This window comes from Pantherophis guttatus, chromosome 17 (assembly GCF_059756535.1).
Source record: "Pantherophis guttatus breed Tessera chromosome 17, ASM5975653v1, whole genome shotgun sequence".
Classification (NCBI taxonomy): Eukaryota; Metazoa; Chordata; class Lepidosauria; order Squamata; family Colubridae; genus Pantherophis; species Pantherophis guttatus.
In genome coordinates, this window is record NC_142079.1 from 11,282,513 (window position 1) to 11,300,961 (window position 18,449).

At 47.4% G+C, this 18,449-nt stretch overlaps 1 protein-coding gene across 2 annotated transcripts in view; it reads right to left on the reverse strand.

Annotated features, from left to right (window-relative positions):
• The window catches only part of MMP17 (matrix metallopeptidase 17), a 111,455-nt gene that overhangs the window by 26,051 nt on the left and 66,955 nt on the right, over positions 1–18,449 (reverse strand). For both annotated transcript variants that reach the window (XM_034435845.3, XM_034435847.2), the window contains exon 2: positions 5,904–6,036. In XM_034435845.3, coding sequence (XP_034291736.2) covers positions 5,904–6,036 — 133 coding nt within the window. The remainder of the gene's footprint in view (positions 1–5,903; positions 6,037–18,449) is intronic.

Genomic DNA, 18,449 nt, shown 5'->3' on the forward strand with positions numbered 1-18,449 from the left:
AATCTTTTTTATACCTGGAGTGCACTTGAGAATAAGACCACCAGTCTATCTTATATCCTTGAAGATTTAACAATTCCCATGACTTCGGATTACCCTGAACATCCAAGAAACCTTCATATGTCAAAGTTCTCTCACCTTTATACAATGTTGGATAAACCTGAGCTTCCTGCACTGAAATCCAACATGGAACTTTTGTATATACTCTTCTTCTAACCTTTTCCCAAGTGTACCCAAGCGTCCTACGTAAATAGTGATCATCAAAGTGTCTAGGGCGGCCGGATGCTCCTGGCCATAGAGAATAGTGCCAGCCATGTTGAAGACCGGCTCCCTCAAATGTCAAAAGTCGTCTCTTTTGTAGGACCATCCATTCTTTCACCCAGATCAAGTTCGCTGCTTGGTGACAGAGCTCCCAATTTGGAAGTCCAAATCCTCCTCTATTTTTGGGTTCTTGTAACATTTTAAGTCTAATCCGCGGCTTCTTTCCCTGCCAGATAAATTTAGATATACTCCTATCCAAATTTGTAAAAAATTCTTTATTCAACCTTACCGGGGCTGTTTGGAATAGAAATAACCATTTGGGTAACACACACATCTTAATGGTTGCCACCCTTCCCAAAATTGATAGCTGGAGATTTTTCCATCTTTCTAAGTCTCTGAGCATCTGGCTGTAAAGAGGAAGATAGTTATCCTCCTTTATGGAGGAACATCTGGCGGTCAACCATATACCCAGATACTTAATTTTATTTGTTATTCTTAAGCCCATTAACTGCTCCAGCTGTTGCCTTTGCATCTGAGTCATATTTTTCATTAGGATTTTAGTTTTTTCTTCATTTATCTTTAACCCCGCTACTTTCCCATACTCTCTAATCAAGCATAATAATTTCAGGCCCGAGTCCAGTGGTTGATCCAAGATAAATACAAGATCGTCTGCATAAGCCTGAACTTTAACTTCTTGATTAAATTATTTTTCCATTTTATTTTTCCATTGATATATCATTTTAGGGTACTACTCAGTGGTGGGACTCAAATAATTGAACAACCGGTTCTCTGCCTTAATGATTTCTTCCAACAACCAGCTCACCAAACTGCACAGAAAGTTAACAACCGGTTTTCCCGAAGTGGTGCAAACTGGCTGAATCCCACCACTGGTACTACTCCATAAAAAAGAAAGTGGTGTCATTAGAAAATACACTTTTCCTAAAAGGTTTCCACAATTTTGGCCACTAGTGTATACTAACCTAACAGCTGAAGCCTTTGAAATGTTTGGTAGATGGAACACCCTCATTTCTGGAAGTAAGTGGTTCCACTGATTATTTGTTCTCACTGTCAGGAAATTTCTCCTTATTTCTAGGTTGGATCTCTCTTTGATGATCCTGTCCTTCCCCTCAGGGGCTTTGGAGAATAAATTGCCCCCCTCTTTTTTCTGGCAGCCCCTCAAATATTGGAAGACTGCTATCCTGTCTCCCCTAGTCTTTCTCTTTGTTAGACTAGACATACCTAGAACCAGGGGTGAAATCCAGCAGGTTCTGGAGAACCGGTAGCGGAAATTTCAAGTAGTTCAGAGAACCAGCAAATACCACCTCTGGCTGGCCCCAGAGTGGGTGGGAATGGAGATTTTGCAGTATCCTTCCCCTGGAGTGGGTGGGAATGGGGAGTTTGCAGTATCCTTCCCCTGGAGTGGAGAGGGAATTGAGATTTTGCAGTATCCTTCCCCTGGAGTGGAGAGGGAATGGGGATTTTGCAGTATCCTTCCCCTGGAGTGGGTGGGAATGGGGATTTTGCAGTATCCTTCCCCTGGAGTGGGTGGGAATGGGGATTTTGCATTATCCTTCCCCTGGAGTGGGTGGGAATGGGGAGTTTGCAGTATCCTTCCCCTGGAGTGGGGTGGGAATGGAGATTTTGCAGTATCCTTCCCCCAGGAGTGGGATGGGAATAGAGATTTTGCAGTATCCTTCCCCTGGAGTGGGGAGGGAATGGAGATTTTGCAGTATCCTTCCCTTGCCATGCCCACCAAGCCACACCACGCCCACCAAGCCATACCCACAGAACCGGTAGTAAAAAAAGAAATTGGATTTCACCACTGCCTAGAACCCTTAACCATTCATCATATATTTTAGTTTCTAGGTTTTTTTTAAGTCATCCCTGCCCCTAGTGGTGGGTTTCAAATTTTTTTACTACCGTTTCTGTGGGTGTGGCTTGATGGGCGTGGCTTGGTGGGCGTGGCAGGGGAAGGATACCGTAAAATCTCCATTCCCTCCCCACTCCAGGGGAAGGTCACTGCAAAATCCCCATTTCCTTCTGATCAGCTGGGACTTGGGAGGCAGAGGATAGATAGAGATAGATGGCCAGTCAGAATTTTTACTACCGGTTCTCCGAACTACTCAAAATTTCCACTACCGGTTCTCCAGAACTAGTCAGAACCTGCTGAAACCCACCTCTGCCTACCCCCCCAATTTTCAAAAGGGGGGGGGGAAATGAAAACCTGCCCCATTTTCCTTGCTCCGTCCATGCCTCCTCTGGCCCTCACACGCTAAAAATCCTTGCAAATCAAGAGAAACCTGTCTCTTCCCGAGAAAGAGAAAGAAAATATGAAAAAAGAGAAAAAAAAGGACAGGGACGGCAAAGCAATCCAGAGAGCTTATGTTGAGAATGGCACGGTTTCAGAACAACAAACCCAAAACGAAGAAGGGAAAAAACTAATAACTTTTGCAAAACGTTCTTCCGATTAGCCTTTCCAAAGGAAGAAACTGCACGCTCTTGTTTTGGACGTTAAGTGGTGTGCCTTTTTCTATCTGGAGTGGCTGCGTTTGAAAAAAAAAAAAAAAAGACTCAAAATAAAGATCAAACGTTCGTCCTTTGGCTCCCAGCCAACTTGGAGCATCTAATAAGATGGGAAAGGAAAAGAAAAGGAAAGGGGGAAAAAATTAATAATGACATCTCCTTAATTAAGAAGCAAGGCGAGAAGAGTTTTGGCAAATGGCTGCTAGAGGCCGGGGCAGAGAGCTTTGAAGAGGGGCTGCCAGGAAAAGAGGCAGGGGCTGTGGAGTCCCTAAGCAGCCTATCAGAGGTCCCATCATCCTTGTCTGCAAGAGGGTGGGGCTTTCTAATGAGCAGGAGGCCATCTGAGGGCAGAGGATGGCATGGGCAATGGCAAAGCAGGTCAGTTTCACAGGCAGGGCAACGAGCTTCTTGACTGGACATTCAGGGGGCGATCTTATATAAAGAATGTTTTGCCATCCTTGGTGCTCTCTGAGCTTGGCATATTCCTTGGAGACGTTTCGTTACCCAACTAGTTAGCGTCATCAGTGCTAGAAGGGAAGGGAGCAGTGGCGGGTTTCAAAAATTTTTACTACCGGTTTTGTGGACGTGGCATGGCTTGGTGGGCGTGGCTTGGTGGGCGTGGCAGGGGAAGGTTACTGCAAAATCCCCATTTCCTCCCAATCAGCTGGGACTCGGGTGGCAGAGAATAGATGGGGGCGGGGCCAGTTAGAGGTGGTATTTACCGGTTTGTCCAAACTACTCAAAATTTCCGCTACCGGTTCTCCAGAACTGGTCAGAACTTGCTGAAACCCACCTCTGGAGGGGAAGTTGTGAAGAAGAAGAGGAGGAGGAAGAGGAGGAGGAGTGCGAGGTCCTTGGTGGTCTCTGAGCTTTGCAGTTTTCTTGCAGATGTTTCATTGCCCAACTAGGTAATGTCATCAGTGCTAGAAGGGCGGTGGGGTTGTGGAGAGGAGGAGGAAGAGGAAGAGGAAGAGGAAGAAGAGGACTGTAGGGTCCTTGGTGCTCTCTGAGCTTGGTGGTTTTCTTGCAGATGTTTCATGACCCAACTAGGTTACATCATCAGTGTTAAAAAGGAGGGGATTTGGGAGGAGAAGGAGAAGGAGAAGGAGGAGAAGGAGGAGAAGGAGAAGGAAAAGAAGGAGAAGGAGAAGGAGAAGGAGAAGGAGAAGGAGAAGGAGAAGGAGAAGGAGAAGGAGAAGGAGAAAGAGAAAGAGAAAGAGAAGGAGAAGGAGAAGGAGAAGGAGAAGGAGAAGGATGGGTTCTTGACGTTCTCTGAGCTTGGTGGTTTTCTTGCAGATGTTTCATGACCCAACTAGGTTACATCATCAGTGTTAAAAAGGAGGGGATTTGGGAGGAGAAGGAGAAGGAGAAGGAGGAGAAGGAGGAGAAGGAGAAGGAAAAGGAAAAGAAGGAGAAGGAGAAGGAGAAGGAGAAGGAGGAGAAGGAGAAGGAGAAGGAGAAGGATGGGTTCTTGACGTTCTCTGAGCTTGGTGGTTTTCTTGCAGATGTTTCATGACCCAACTAGGTTACATCATCAGTGTTAAAAAGGAGGGGATTTGGGAGGAGAAGGAGAAGAAGGAGAAGGAGAAAGATGGGTACTTGACGCTCTCTGAGCTTGGTGGTTTTCTTACAGATGTTTCATGACCCAACTAGGTTACATCATCAGTGCTAGAAGGGAGTGAAGTTTGCAGGGAGGAGGAGTGTGAGGTCCTTGGTGGTCTTTGAGCTTGGCAGTTTTCTTGCAGACATTTCATTACCAACTACATAATGTCATCAGTGCTAGAAGGGAGGAGAAGGAGGAAGAGAAGGTCCCTGATGGTCTCTGAGCTTGGAGATTTTCTTGCAGATGTTTCACTATCGAATTAGGTAACATCATAGTGGTAGCATTATCTACTTTGCCAATGAAATGTTTGCAAGAAAACAAACAAGCTCAGAGGCCACCAAGGACCGCACAATTCTCATTCCCCTGCAACCTAAAGGGCTGGAGAAAATCCCAGAGTATTTGAATCTACAGAGTGCAGGACTTAAGACTTCAATCCTAGAGTTGGCAGGCACTGGTTTCCTTCATGACAAAAGGGCATTTCTGCCACCCATATATCTTATCAGAACGGTGTCCTTGAATCTCTGGCTTTAAGCCTTCAATTTCCGAGATTGGTTCGGGAAAGCCCAAAAGGCATCTGTGAATTATGGCCCATCCTTCAACTCTCCAGCACAGAATGTTCCTCCCTGAAGTTATGGGAGACTTTGTCCCATGATGTCTGCATCAAAGCGGTAGCCATTTACCTTTACCTGGAACAGAAATGGAACTACCGTATTTTTCGGAGTATAAGACGCACCGGAATATAAGATGCACCTTAGTTTTTGGGGAGGAAAATAAGAAAAAAAGCTGATTGGCAGGTGGATCGGCCTCCCGGAATACCCTCAATCAGCTGTTCCCAGAGGTTTAAGGTTTATTTGGATTTATATACCGCCCTTCTCCCGAAGGACTCAGGGTGGTGAACAGCCAAAGATAAAACACATACAATATAAAATTAAAAAAAAAAACAATTTAAAACATATTAAACAAATTTGGCCCATACTAATTAAAGGTGAATTTTAGCAACAGGTTCGTTGGTTGTGACCTCTGTGCCTTGCTTTTTTTTGCTTTTTTTTTCTGCCTCTGAAACTTTTGAAACTCTGTTTCAGAAAAAACTTTTTTTTCTGCCTCTGAAAGCCTCTGAAGCAGAGCTTCAGAAAAAAAGCCTCTGAAGCTCTGTTTGAAGGCTTTTTTCTGAAGCTCTGTTTCTGAGGCTTTTTTTCTGCAGCTCTGTTTGGAGGCTTTTTTTCTGAAGCTCTGTTTCTGAGGCTTTTTTTCTGAAGCTCTGTTTGGAGGCTGTTTTTCTGAAGCTCTGTTTCTGAGGCTTTTTTTCTGAAGCTCTGTTTGGAGGCTTTTTTTCCCTGAAAATTCATTTCGGAGGCTTTTTTCAGCCTCTGAAACCTCCGTTTGAGAAGCTGGGTGGGGCTACGTTCGGAATATAAGATGCACCCAAATTTTCAACCTCTTTTTTTGGGGAAAAAGCTGCATCTTATACTCCAAAAAATACGGTATGCCTCCCAAACCTTTTCTTGGTTCCTTCACTGACCTAGAATACCGGTGGCTTCAAGTCCTCCGAACTGTTGCATCACCATGATGGCTTTGGTGAGCTCTTCTTGAGTCTGCAACTGTCCCGTGATGGGATCCAGTGGGGGCAGGTAGCCAAACTTGGTCAGCCAATCCTGTTGGAAATGAAAAGAAGGAGAAAGAAAGAAATAAGTGGATTCAGAAAAGCCCAAAGTCTTTTTGATTCTGCTTCATCTCTAGAACATAGAATAATAAGGGTGGAAGGGACCTAGGAGCAGGGGTGGGCTTCAAAAATTTTAGCAAGGGGTTCTCTGCCTGGTTGCTGAGTGGATGTGGCCATGGTGGGTGTGGCCTAGTTGGCTTCCTGCACCACGGTGGGATAGCGGGGTGTTTTTGCCCTCCCCGGGCTCCAGAGGCTTTCCTTGAGCCTCTGGAAGGGCGAAAACGGTCTCCCCAGGCTCCGGAGATACTCTGGAGGCCATAAACAGGCCCATTTCCAGCTTCCTGAACTTCCAGTAGGCCCATTTTTCGCCCTCCCTGAGCCTCCGCACACACCCTGCACTTAAGGTAAAGGTAAAGGTTCCCCTTCGCACATATGTGCTAGTCGTTCCCGACTCTAGGGGGCGATGCTCATCTCCGTTTCAAAGCCGAAGAGCCAGTGCTGTCTGAAGACGTCTCCGTGGTCATGTGGCCGGCATGACTCAACGCCAAAGGCGCACGGAACGCTGTTCCCTTCCCACCAAAGGTGGTCCCTATTTTTCTACTTGCATTTTTTACATGCTTTCGAACTGCTAGGTTGGAAAAAGCTATAATAAGTAATGGGAGCTCACCCATTACGCGGCAGTAGGGATTCGAACCGCTGAACTGCACTTACCTGCATCTAAAACGGGCCGCGTGAGGACTCCTGCAGGGGCAGGGCGGGCGGGCCCATCCAGGAGTGGGAATTGGGGGTTCTCTGAACTGCACAGAATCTTAGCTAGAGGCCAACCCGAACTCCTCAAGTAGGAGACCCCATACCATTCCAGATAAATGATTGTCCCATCTTTTCTTGAAGAAAGTGATGGAGCATCCACAACTTCTGGAGGCAAGTCGTTCCACTCATTAATTGTTCTCACTTTCAGGAATTTTCTCCTTAGTTCTAGATTGCTCCTCTCCATAATTAGTTTCCATCCTTTACTGCTTGTCCTGCCTTCAGGCACTTTGGAGAATAGGTTGACCTCTTCTTCCTTCTTTGTGGCAGCCCCTCAAATACTGGAAGACTGCTATCATGTCACCCCTAACCCTTTTCCCCATTAGAGTAGACAGACCTAGTTCCTTCAATCATTCGTCAAAGGGTTTATTCTATCTAGGACATGGCACTTAAGCGATGCTTGAGCTATATATTACACATATATGTAACAGCATGTGTATATGTGTGTTATTCATGTTTTTTATTTTATATTTTATTACATTTGTATACCACCCTACTCCCGAAGGACTCAGGGCGGTGAACAGCCATAAAATAAAACATATAAATACAAAATTTAAAATAGAGATAAAACAAATTAAATAAATTTGGCTGACCATTTTAAAACCCCAATAATTTAAAACCAAATTTAAAATTCCCATTTAAAAGAGGAGAAGTTTAGGCCAGCTTGTTGGAATAGGAACATCTTAAGCGTGCGACGGAAGGTACGCAGATCCGGAATCCTCCGTATCTCGGGGGGGAGCTCGTTCCAGATAGTAGGTGCCCCCACAGAGAAGGCTCTCCCCCTGGGGGCCGCCAGTCGACATTGTTTGGCCGACGGCACCTGGAGGAGCCCCTCTCTATGGGAGCGTACTGGTCGGTGGGAGGCTATTGGTGGTAGCAGGCGGTCTCGCAAATAGCCAGGTCCTAAGCCATGGAGCGCTCTAAAGGTGATGACCAAAACCTTGAAGCGCACTCGGAAGACCACCGGGAGCCAGTGCAGCTCGCGCAGGAGAGGCGTTACATGGGAGCGCCACGTCGCTCCCATCACCACCCGCGCGGCTGCACTCTGTGCCAGTTGGAGCCTCCGAGTGCTCCTCAAGGGGAGCCCCATGTAGAGAGCGTTACAATAGTCCAGACGGGAGGTGACGAGGGCATGAGTGACCGTGTGTAACGAGTCCCGATCCAGAAACTGGCGAATCAGGCGAACCTGATGAAAAATCCTCCCGGTCACGGCCGTCAAGTGCTCTTCTAAAGACAGCCGTGAATCCAGGAGGACACCCAAGTTGCGAGCCCTTTCCATGGGGGCCAATGCTTCGCCCCCAATAGTCAGCGATGGCACCAGCTGACTATATCGGGACGTCGGAAACCACAGCCACTCGGTCTTGGATGGGTTGAGTCTGAGCCTGTTTCTCCCCATCCAGATCCGTACGGCCTCCAGGCACCGGGACATCACTTCAAGGGCATCGTTGGGGTGGTCTGGGGTGGAGATGTACAGCTGGGTGTCATCAGCGTACTGATGGTACTCCACCCCGAAACCACGGATGATCTCGCCCAGCGGCTTCACATAAATGTTGAACAAAAGGGGCGAGAGGACCGATCCTTGTGGCACCCCACATATAAGGGGCCTCAGGGTCGACCTCTGCCCCCCTGTCAACACAGACTGCGACCGGTCGGAGAGAAAGGAGGAGAACCACCATAATACGGTGCCTCCCACCCCCAACCCTTCCAACCGGTGCAGCATGATACCATGGTCAATGGTATCAAAAGCCGCTGAGAGATCTAATAGGACCAGGACAGAGGAACAGCCTCTGTCCCGAGCCCTCCAGAGATTATCCACCAACGCGACCAATGCCGTTTCCGTGCTGTACCCAGGCCTGAAACCCGACTGGAATGGATCTAGATACGTCGTTTCATCCAGGTACTGGGGAAACTGTCGTGCCACCACACTCTCAACAACCTTCACCACAAAGCGAAGGTTGGAGACTGGACGATAATTAGCCAATATTGCCGGGTCCAGGGAAGGCTTCTTGAGGAGAGGTCTCTCACCACCGCCTCTTTCAAGGCGGCGGGAAAGACACCCTCACTCAATGAAGCATTTATAATCCCCTGGAGCCAGCCTCGCATCACCTCCCGGGAAGCCAGCACTAACCAGGAGGGGCACGGGTCCAACAAACATGTGGTCGCATTCAGTCTACCCAGAATCCTGTCCACGTCCTCAGGGGTCACAGAATCAAACTCATCCCAGATAACATTCTCAGGACCTGCCTCCGTCATCCCCGCTGGATCTACCCAGTCGGAGTCCAGATCTTCCCGAATCTGAGTGATTTTGTCATAGAGATACTGAACAAAATCCTCGGCTCTTCCCTCCAAGGGGTCCTCCCTCACTTCCTGGTGGAGCAGGGAGCGGGTTACCCTAAACAGGGCGGCCGGGCGGTTATCTGATGATGCGATAAGAGCAGCAAGGTAAGTGCATTTCGCTGCTTTTATCGCCACTAGGTAATTCTTAATGTGAGATCTTACCAGTGTCCGGTCAGATTCAGTGCGACTGGCCCTCCAACTACTCTCTAGGTGTCTTTTCCGGCGCTTCATCTCCCTCAGCTCCTCAGTAAACCAAGGAGCCAGGTGAGATCGGCGCCGGGTCAGAGGCCGCAAAGGCACGACTCGATCCAGAGCCCCAGCGGCCGCCCTATCCCAGGCGGCCACTAAGTCTCCAGTCGAGGCGTGAGCCAGGACATCAGGGATTGGCCCAAGCTCCGTCTGGAACCTATCAGGTTCCATCAGGCGTCTGGGGCGGTACCATCTTATTGGTTCCGCCTCCCTGCGGCGGGGTGCAGCGGTTCGAAGGTCAAGGCGAAGGAGAGAGTGATCCGACCATGACAAGGGCTCGATGACTATGTCCCCTATCTTGAGATCACTCAACCACTGTCCAGAGACAAAAATCAAGTCCAGTGTGTTTCCCCCCATGTGCGTAGGGCCATGAATTAGCTGGGTCAGATCCATAGCTGTCATGGAAGCCATGAACTCCTGAGCCACCTCAGACGTCTCACCCATGGACGGCAGGTTGAAATCCCCCATGACCATAAGTCTGGGGGTATCAACCGCCACCGCGGCGATAACGTTGAGTAGCTCGGGCAGGGCTGCTGCCACGTGGCAGGGAGCCAGGTACGTGATCAGCAAACCCATCTGAACTGTTATGTACGTGCATGGGTAAATATATACTTTCTTTTGAGAGCAGACAACAGATTTTCATTTTTAATGTGGGCCACTGTGCCCGCAGTAAAAAATGACACTAAAGGTTGTCTTGTCTTGTCTTGTCTTGTTTTGTTTTTTCATATCCTATCCTATCCTATCCTATCCTGACTTGATTTGACCTATCCTATCCAATCCTATCCTAGCCTATCCTATCCTATCCTGAGTTGAGTTGACTTATCCTATCCTATCCTGACTTGATTTGACCTATCCTATCCTATCCTGACTTGGTTTATCCTATCCTATCCTATCCTATCCTATCCTATCCTATCCTATCCTATCCGGATGACTTGACTCATCCTATCCTATCCTATCCTATCCTATCCTATCCTATCCTATCCTATCCTATCCTATCCTATCCTATCCTATCCTATCTGGATGACTTGACTCATCCTATCCTATCCTATCCTATCCTATCCTATCCTATCCGGATGACTTGACTCATCCTATCCTATCCTATCCTATCCTATCCTATCCTATCCTATCCTATCCTATCCTATCCGGATGACTTGACTCATCCTATCCTATCCTATCCTATCCTATCCTATCCTATCCTATCCGGATGACTTGACTCATCCTATCCTATCCTATCCTATCCTATCTGGATGACTTGACTCATCCTATCCTATCCTATCCTATCCTATCCTATCCTATCCTATCCTATCCTATCCGGATGACTTGACTCATCCTATCCTATCCTATCCTATCCTATCCTATCCTATCCTATCCTATCCTATCCTATCCTATCCTATCCTATTCTATCCTATCCTGACTTGATTTTAATTATCCTATCCTATCCTGACTTGACTTATCCTGTCCTGTCCTGTCCTCTCTCCTGTCCTGTCCTGTCCTGTCCTGTCCTATCCTGATGACTTGACTTATCCTAACCTATCCTGACTTGATTTGATCTATCCTATCCTATCCTATCCTATCCTATCCTATCCTCTAGTCTTGCTCATTTACATATCCACACCCACCTTCCACTAAATGGCCTGTTCCTGCCTGACAAATGGACGTGTCAAGGCAGATCTGTGTACATTACTTTAGGTAATAAAATCCAATGACCTTCATGCATTGCAGGGCTGACATTTAATTTTCTCAACCAACTAAGAAAACATCTCGGATTACGGGCACAGCGCACGCCTCCATCTTTGATTTTTTACTTTGTCGGACCTGGCAGCTCATCAATTTGCGAATTCAATGGAGGGTAAGGAAAGATCTTAATACTAGCCGTGGCTACTCCACGCTGAGCCGACAAAAGCAAATGGGAAAATGTTGCGCTTACAAAAGGAGGGAAAATTGAGACAACAGCAAAGTGGACCAAATTGCAGAGACCCCAAGAATCAAAAGGGCCTCTTCACACACCACTTAAACTGCCTTAGATCTTCTTTCAGGCTATTTACGGTTGCACGGAGTTGCTAATCATCCATAATAGGTTTAAGTAATGACTAGAATGCAGAAGCACCATTTGCACATCTAATGGAAGTTTTGCAGGCAGCCACCTCGGTCATCGCCATGACTACCTGTTCAGCTTCCATGGGAAAAAAGAAATGCGATGGGACAGACAGGTGACAATCAGAACGTTGGACTAGAACCGGAGCCAGGCTGCCGTCGTCACTCATCCCGTGATAACCTTGGTTATCTTCCCTGCTTAGGAAATCTCGTAGTTTGGGATGGAAGAGTTTGATACAACTCTAAGCTGAGGCCGCTTCTCAGGTGAAGGAGCATCACTCCTTCTTTAGATCTTCTGGTCAGAAGATTCAGCATTTGACTATCATCCTATCCGATTAACAGAATAACAGAATTGGAAGGGACCTTGGAGGTCTTCTAGTCCAACCCCCTGCTCAAGCAGGAGAACCTATACCATTTCAGACAGGTGGTTGTCCAGTCTCTTCTTAACAACTTGCAGTGATGGAGAAGGGAGGGAGGGAGGGAGGGAGGGAGGGAGGGAGGAAGGAAGGAAGGAAGGAAGGAAGGAAGGAAGGAAGGAAGGAAGGAAGGAAGGAAGGAAGGAGAGACAGTGAAGTTTAGATGGGAGAGAGTTAAGAAAGCTCCTGTCTAAAGAGTACATCTTTAATGATGCATATACTGTAGTTGTTTTAGTTTGGCAAGATTCTGTCTGTAGGTGAAAAACAATACAGGAAACTGCTTAGACCTAACTCTGCATGTCTTCTTGCTTTTTCGAGTCTGACCATCAGGCGCAAAGAATCAGGCCCATTTATATAGATTGCAGCATAAATGATTTATTCATGCCTATACACAAGGCATGCCCTTCCTTCCTTCCTTCCTTCCTTCCTTCCTTCCTTCCTTCCTTCCTTCCTTCCTCCCTCCCTCCCTTCCTTCCCTGTCCTTCCCTTTCTTCCTTCTTTCCTTCCCTGTCTTTCCTTTCCTTTCCTTTCCTTTCCTTTCCTTTCCTTCCTTGCCCTTCCCTTCCCTCCCTCCCTCCCTTCCCTGTCCTTCCTTCCTTCCTTCCTTCCTTCCTTCCTTCCTTCCTTCCTTCCTCCCTTCCTTCCCTGTCCTTCCCTTTCTTCCTTCTTTCCTTCCCTGTCTTTCCTTTCCTTTCCTTTCCTTTCCTTTCCTTTCCTTTCCTTTCCTTTCCTTTCCTTTCCTTTCCTTTCCTGCCCTTCCCTCCCTCCCTCCCTCCCTTCCCTGTCCTTCCTTCCTTCCTTTCTTTTCTTTTCTTTTCTTTTCTTTTCTTTTCTTTTCTTTTTTTCTTTTCTTTTTTTCTTTTCTCTTCTTCTCTTCTCTTCTCTTTTCTTTTCTTTTTTTCCTTTCCTTTCCTTTCCTTTTCTTTCCTTTTCCTTTCCTTTCCTTTCCTTTCTTTTCCTTCCTTCCCTGTCCTTCCCTCCCTCCCTTCCTCCCTTCCTTCCTTCCTCCCTTTTCCTTCCTTCCTTCCCTGTCCTTCCCTTTCTTCCTTCTTTCCTTCCCTGTCCTTCCTTCCTTCCTTCCTTTTCCTTCCTTCCCTGTCCCTCCTCCTTCCTTCCTTCCTTCCTTCCTTCCTTCCTTCCTTCCTTCCTTCCTTCCTTCCTTCCCTTCCCTTCCCTTCCCTTCCCTTCCAGTTTGCTTCCTTTGGAAGAGCGTCCGTTTTTCACAATCAGCTATTTCAAAACCAAGCGAGGAACCTTTGAACAATTGTATCCGATCATCCAAGGCACAGAACTAATTACAATGTAAGCTTTAATAACCCACCTGATGCTTTTATTAGCTCCCCGAGACATCTCCCTACACTGAGCCAAGAATTCCAGCTAGCAGGGCGTCTTTGGAACTGTCCAAGGTACCATGGCTCCTCTGTCCCAGGTATAAAAAGCTTCTCACCCTCAAGTTTATTCAGCTGGAAACCTGCATCGATCTAACTAACAAATCTCAACCTGGCTTCCGAGGCGGCTGGCTGCCCGTGCGAGCTTCAAGCATCCATCGAAGAGGAGACGAGGCCATTTGCTAGCCTCAGCGTTCACATCATGCAAATGTGCTGCTCTTCAAAACATCTGTCTGAGAGATATTCCAGCTTGCAGAAGTGCCTGCAGTGCAGCTATTTTCAGCTTCATAAACAGCGAATGGTCGATTACTAGGGGATTGACTCTTTCGCTAGGAGGCAAAGACAGCTGCTCTTAAAATAAGCAAACCTTGCTGTCTTGTCCTAAAGGTAGCATCCGGGGGGGGGGGGCAGATCCAGCCTATGGGGTGCTTAGGTCTGGCCCCCGCGGCCGTCCTGAAAACAGCGAAGGACCGGCCCATGATGCCTCTGCCAGCGAAAATGAAGCTCCAGAGGGCAGCCCTCCGGAGCTCTGTTTTCGCTGGCAGAGGGTTGCAGGAGGCTGTGGCAGCCGAAAACGGAGCTTGGGAGCCCATTTTACCTGGCAGAGGGTTGCAGGAGGCCATGCAAGCTGAAAACAGAGCTCGGGAGCCTGTTTTCACTGGCAGAGGGTTGCAGGAGGCTGTGGCAGTCAAAAACAGAGCTCAGGAGCCCATTTTAGCTGGCAGAGGGTTGCAGGAGGCCATGCAAGCTGAAACAGAGCTCAGGAGCCTGTTTTCACTGGCAGAGGGTTGCAGGAGGCTGTGGCAGCTGAAAACGGAGCTTGGGAGCCTTCTCTGGCAGAGCGTTCAGGCCACTACAGGTGCCCCTGACACAAGTGACACAGGTGCCCCTGACAGGGTGGCCACGCCCACCCGGGCCCCCTGAGGTGAAGCACAATCCTGATGTGGCTCTCGAAGAAATCGAGTTTCTGCTTTAGAGAATGCACGTTGTCTCTATCCAGGAAAGGTTGGCTTTCTAAAGAGGTCTAGAGGCCAAACGATCGAGGGAACTGGGTATGTCTAGTCTGAGAAAGAGAAGGATTAGGGATGATACGATAGAAGATCTTCCAGTACTTGAGGGGCTGTCACAGAGAATTGAGGGTCGATTTATTTTTGCAAAGCCCCAGAAGGCAAGACAAGAAGCAATGGATGGAAATTAATCCTGGAGAGAACCAACTCAGAACTAAGGAGAAACATCCTGACAATTAGAACAATTAATTTATGGAACGGCTGGCCTCCAGAAATTGTGGGGGCTCCATCACTGGAGGTTTTAAAGAAGAGAGTGGACAGTCACTTGTCTGAAATGGTATGGGGTTTCCTCCTTGACAAGGGGGGTGGAGTAGAAGACCTCCAAGGCCCTTCCAACTCTGTTATTCTGTTATCACCAAAGAGAGATGCAACCTAGAACTAAGGAGAAATTCCCTGACAGTGAAAGCAGTTTATTAATGGAATGGCTTGCCTCCAGAAGTTGAAGATTTTCAAAAAGAGACTGGATTCTTTAGTGCCAATTGATATATAGGGTCTCCTGCTATGGTCAGGAGATTGAACTAGAAGATCTCTAAGGTCCCTTCCAAGCCTGTTATTGTATGTCTTTCTTAGCCATTCTTTCCCCCTTCCTTCCTTCCTTCCTTCCTTCCTTCCTTCCTTCCTTCCTTCCTTCCTTCCTTCCTTCCCCTTCCCTTCCCTTCCCTTCCTCCCACCCACCTTCCTTGCTCCCTCCTTCCCTCCCTTCTATAATCCTTCTTCCCTTCCTCCCACCTATCTTTCTTGCTCCCTCCTATAATCCTTCCTTCCTTCTTTCTTTCTTTCTTTCTTTCTTTCTTTCTTTCTTTCTTTCTTTCTTTCTTCTTTCTTTTTTTCTTTCCTTTTCTTTCTTTCCCTTCCTCCCACCCGTCTCCCTTGCTCCCTCCCTCCTATAATCCTTCTTTCTCTTTCTTTCTTTCTTTCTTTCTTTCTTTCTTTCTTTCTTTCTTTCTTTTTCTTTCTTTCTTCTTTCTTTTTTTCTTTCCTTTTCTTTCTTTCCCTTCCTCCCACCCATCTTCCTTGCTCCCTCCTATAACCCTTCTTTCTTTTTCTTTTTTTCTTTCTTTCTTTCTTTCTTTCTTTCTTTCTTTTTCTTTCCTTCCTTCCTCCCTCCCTCCCTCCCTCCCTCCTATAAACCCAAATATCACTTTCATCTTGACTGTCACTGTATTTTAATCTCCTGCTTATCCTCGTCTCTGTAGAAGATGGCAATTGCTGTGACAACAGGGGTTTTCTTCACCCATGACCAGGATGTAGCAAGTTATTGAACTGGTAGGGCTATAATCGATCTAAGCTCTCTATTTGTTCAATATCCCCATTAACTTCTCTCACTGCGATGATTGATGTCAGGCAGCAATGTCAGGTTAAAACATGACTGTCTGGTTGCTTCATATCTTAGCTGTCCCCAAGAGGGAAACTGCGGTACGATAGCAGATCATTCTCCGGCTCGTGCCCATCCTTCCTTCCCTCCCTCCCTCCCTCACACCCATTCCCACCCATGCCTTTAGCATTCAGGTGTGCATCGCTGATTCAATCATCCCGTTGCTGATGATGCAAGGGGGAACATGGCGAAGCGGCGTTTGGCTTCTAAAAGCAGAAACGTGTTATTTATTTAGTGAGTTTAGAAAAATGGTACGATTTCCACCACCGTAACAAGTTTGGGAAGTTTCCAAGGAAAAGTTAAAAACATTCATCAGCTCTGCCTGGAAACAGATGGGATTTATGCAAATGCGAGTTCCCACGAAATGTTCTTGCAGGCTGACGTTGAACTATGTGGTTTGCAGTTAGGAAGGGAGGGAGGGAGGGAGGGAGGAGGAATGTCAGAGTGAGAGCGGGAGAAAGGAAGGAGAGAAAGGGAGGGAGAAAGAGAGAGAAAAGAGGAAGGGTAGGGAAATTCTGTAAGGCAGAGAGAGGGAAGAGGAAGAAAGGGAGGAAGGAAGAATGTGAGAGGGAGGGAGAAAGAAAGGAAGGAGAGGAAGGAAAAAAGGAAGGAAGGAGAGGAAGGAGAAATGAAGAAGGAAAGAAAAAAGAGAGAAGAGGGAGGGACACTGTGAGAGAGAGAGGGAGGAGAAGAGAAGGAGAGAGGAAGCAAGGAAGGAAGAGATAGACAGAAAGGAGGGAGGGAAATGGTGTTCCCTCTTCCTCCCTCCATCTCTCCCTCTCTCTCTCTCTCCCTTTCCCTCTCCCTCCCCCTCTCTCTCACACACACAGGTTTCCTCCCTCCTTTCTGTCTGTCCATCTTTCCTTTCTTGCTTGCTTCCTTCCTCCCTCCTCCTTTCTTATGGAAGGAAGGAAGGAAGGAAGGATTCATGGTCCCACCTAAAGAAAGCAGACTTCTTAGGTGATACAAAAGCAAGCCATTTTGTACATGCTGCTTATTAGCAACCATCACTCAAAAGGAATAGTTGACATTACCCTGGGATAGGGTTGTCCTCTCTCTTTCCTTCCTGCTTGTTTAGTCTTTCCACCAATTCCCCTTTTAACTAATAGAAACTGTCCACCCTTCCTTCCTAGACCATCCCATCCATCCATCCATCCATCCATCCATCCATCCACTCATTTGCCAATCCCCGCATCTATCCATCCATCCACCTGCCCGCCCGTCCACCCAACCTTACAACCCCATCACTGACTGCTCGTCTCAGCCAATTTTAACCGCTCCGTTCCTCCAGGAGGCATCTCATCCTTCGTCATGCTAGAAGAATCTCCTAAAAGCCGGGCCAGAGATTTTCTGACTGCGGTAATTCATCCGTTCCCCCCTCCCCCTTGCACTGTGTGAATGCGCCGGTGACAGAAATTAGGTCCCTAATTCAGTCCTGATGCCGCCTGACAAATCACCTCTGGCAGGCCAACCTGAGTTGCCCTCTCAATGGCCGAAGCCTGGCAGAGAATAATTGCCTTTTCTCAACTACAATGCGCTGGTCTTGCTAATCATTGCGAAACCTTCGGGATGTTGACGGCATCAATGCATTTTCCTTCCCTATGAAGCGTTTCTGGAAGGAGGCTACAGATAGTCCTCGATTTAAGATTATCCATTCAACCACCCTTCACAGTTGCCATCCTCCTCCTCCTCCTCATCATCCTCATCCTCATCACATTTTTCTCACAGGTGCACAGTCCACTTTTCAAGTCAACAAGCACCATTAAACATAGCATCGGTGTCTAACTGAGCATGTTTCACGGATGCATTTATTCTAGCATTCTTTCAATATATTTATTTATTTATTATTTATTAGTTCGATTTATATGCCGCCCTTCTCCAGAGACTTAGGACGGCTTACAATGCGTTAAGCAATAGCCTTCATACTTTTGTATATACCTGCTTAGTAGGGCTTTTGCCCCCCCCCCTAAGCAGTGTTCTATTTTATACAAAGTCAGATTATTGCCCCCACAAGCTGGGTCCTCATTTTACCTACCTCGAAAGGATGGAAGGCTGAGTCAACCTTGAATATATGAGGGGCTGCCACAAAGAAGAGGGGGTCAACCTATTCTCCAATGCACCAGAAGACAGGATGAGAAGCAACGGATGGAAACTAATAAAGGAGAGAAGCAACCTAGAAACTAAGGAGGAATTTCCTGACAGTGAGGACAATCAACCAGTAGAACAGGTTGCCTTCAGAAGTCGTGGGATCTCCATCACTGGAAGTTTTTAAGAAAAGATTGGTAAGCCATTTGTCTGAAAGGGTGTAGGGCAGTGATGGAACCAAGTGCCCAAACCGTAATGCGCACGCGCGCTGCAGCCCCGGAAAGCCGAGGACAGCTGGCCGGTGCACATGTGCCAGCTAATCTTCTAGTTTTTGGTGCACATGTGTGTGCTGACCAGCTGATCTTTGGGTTTCCAGCTGATCTTCCGTGAAGATCAGCTGGAAATCACAAGAGCAGCTGACGACGGCGTGCGTGCCCACAGAAAGGGCTCTGCATTCCACCTCTGGCACGCGTGCCATAGGTTCACCATCAAGGGCATAGGATGTCCTGCTTGAGCAGGGGGCTGGACTAGAAGACCTCCAAGGTCCCTTCCAATCTCTCTTCCAAGAGAGACCCAACCTAGAACTA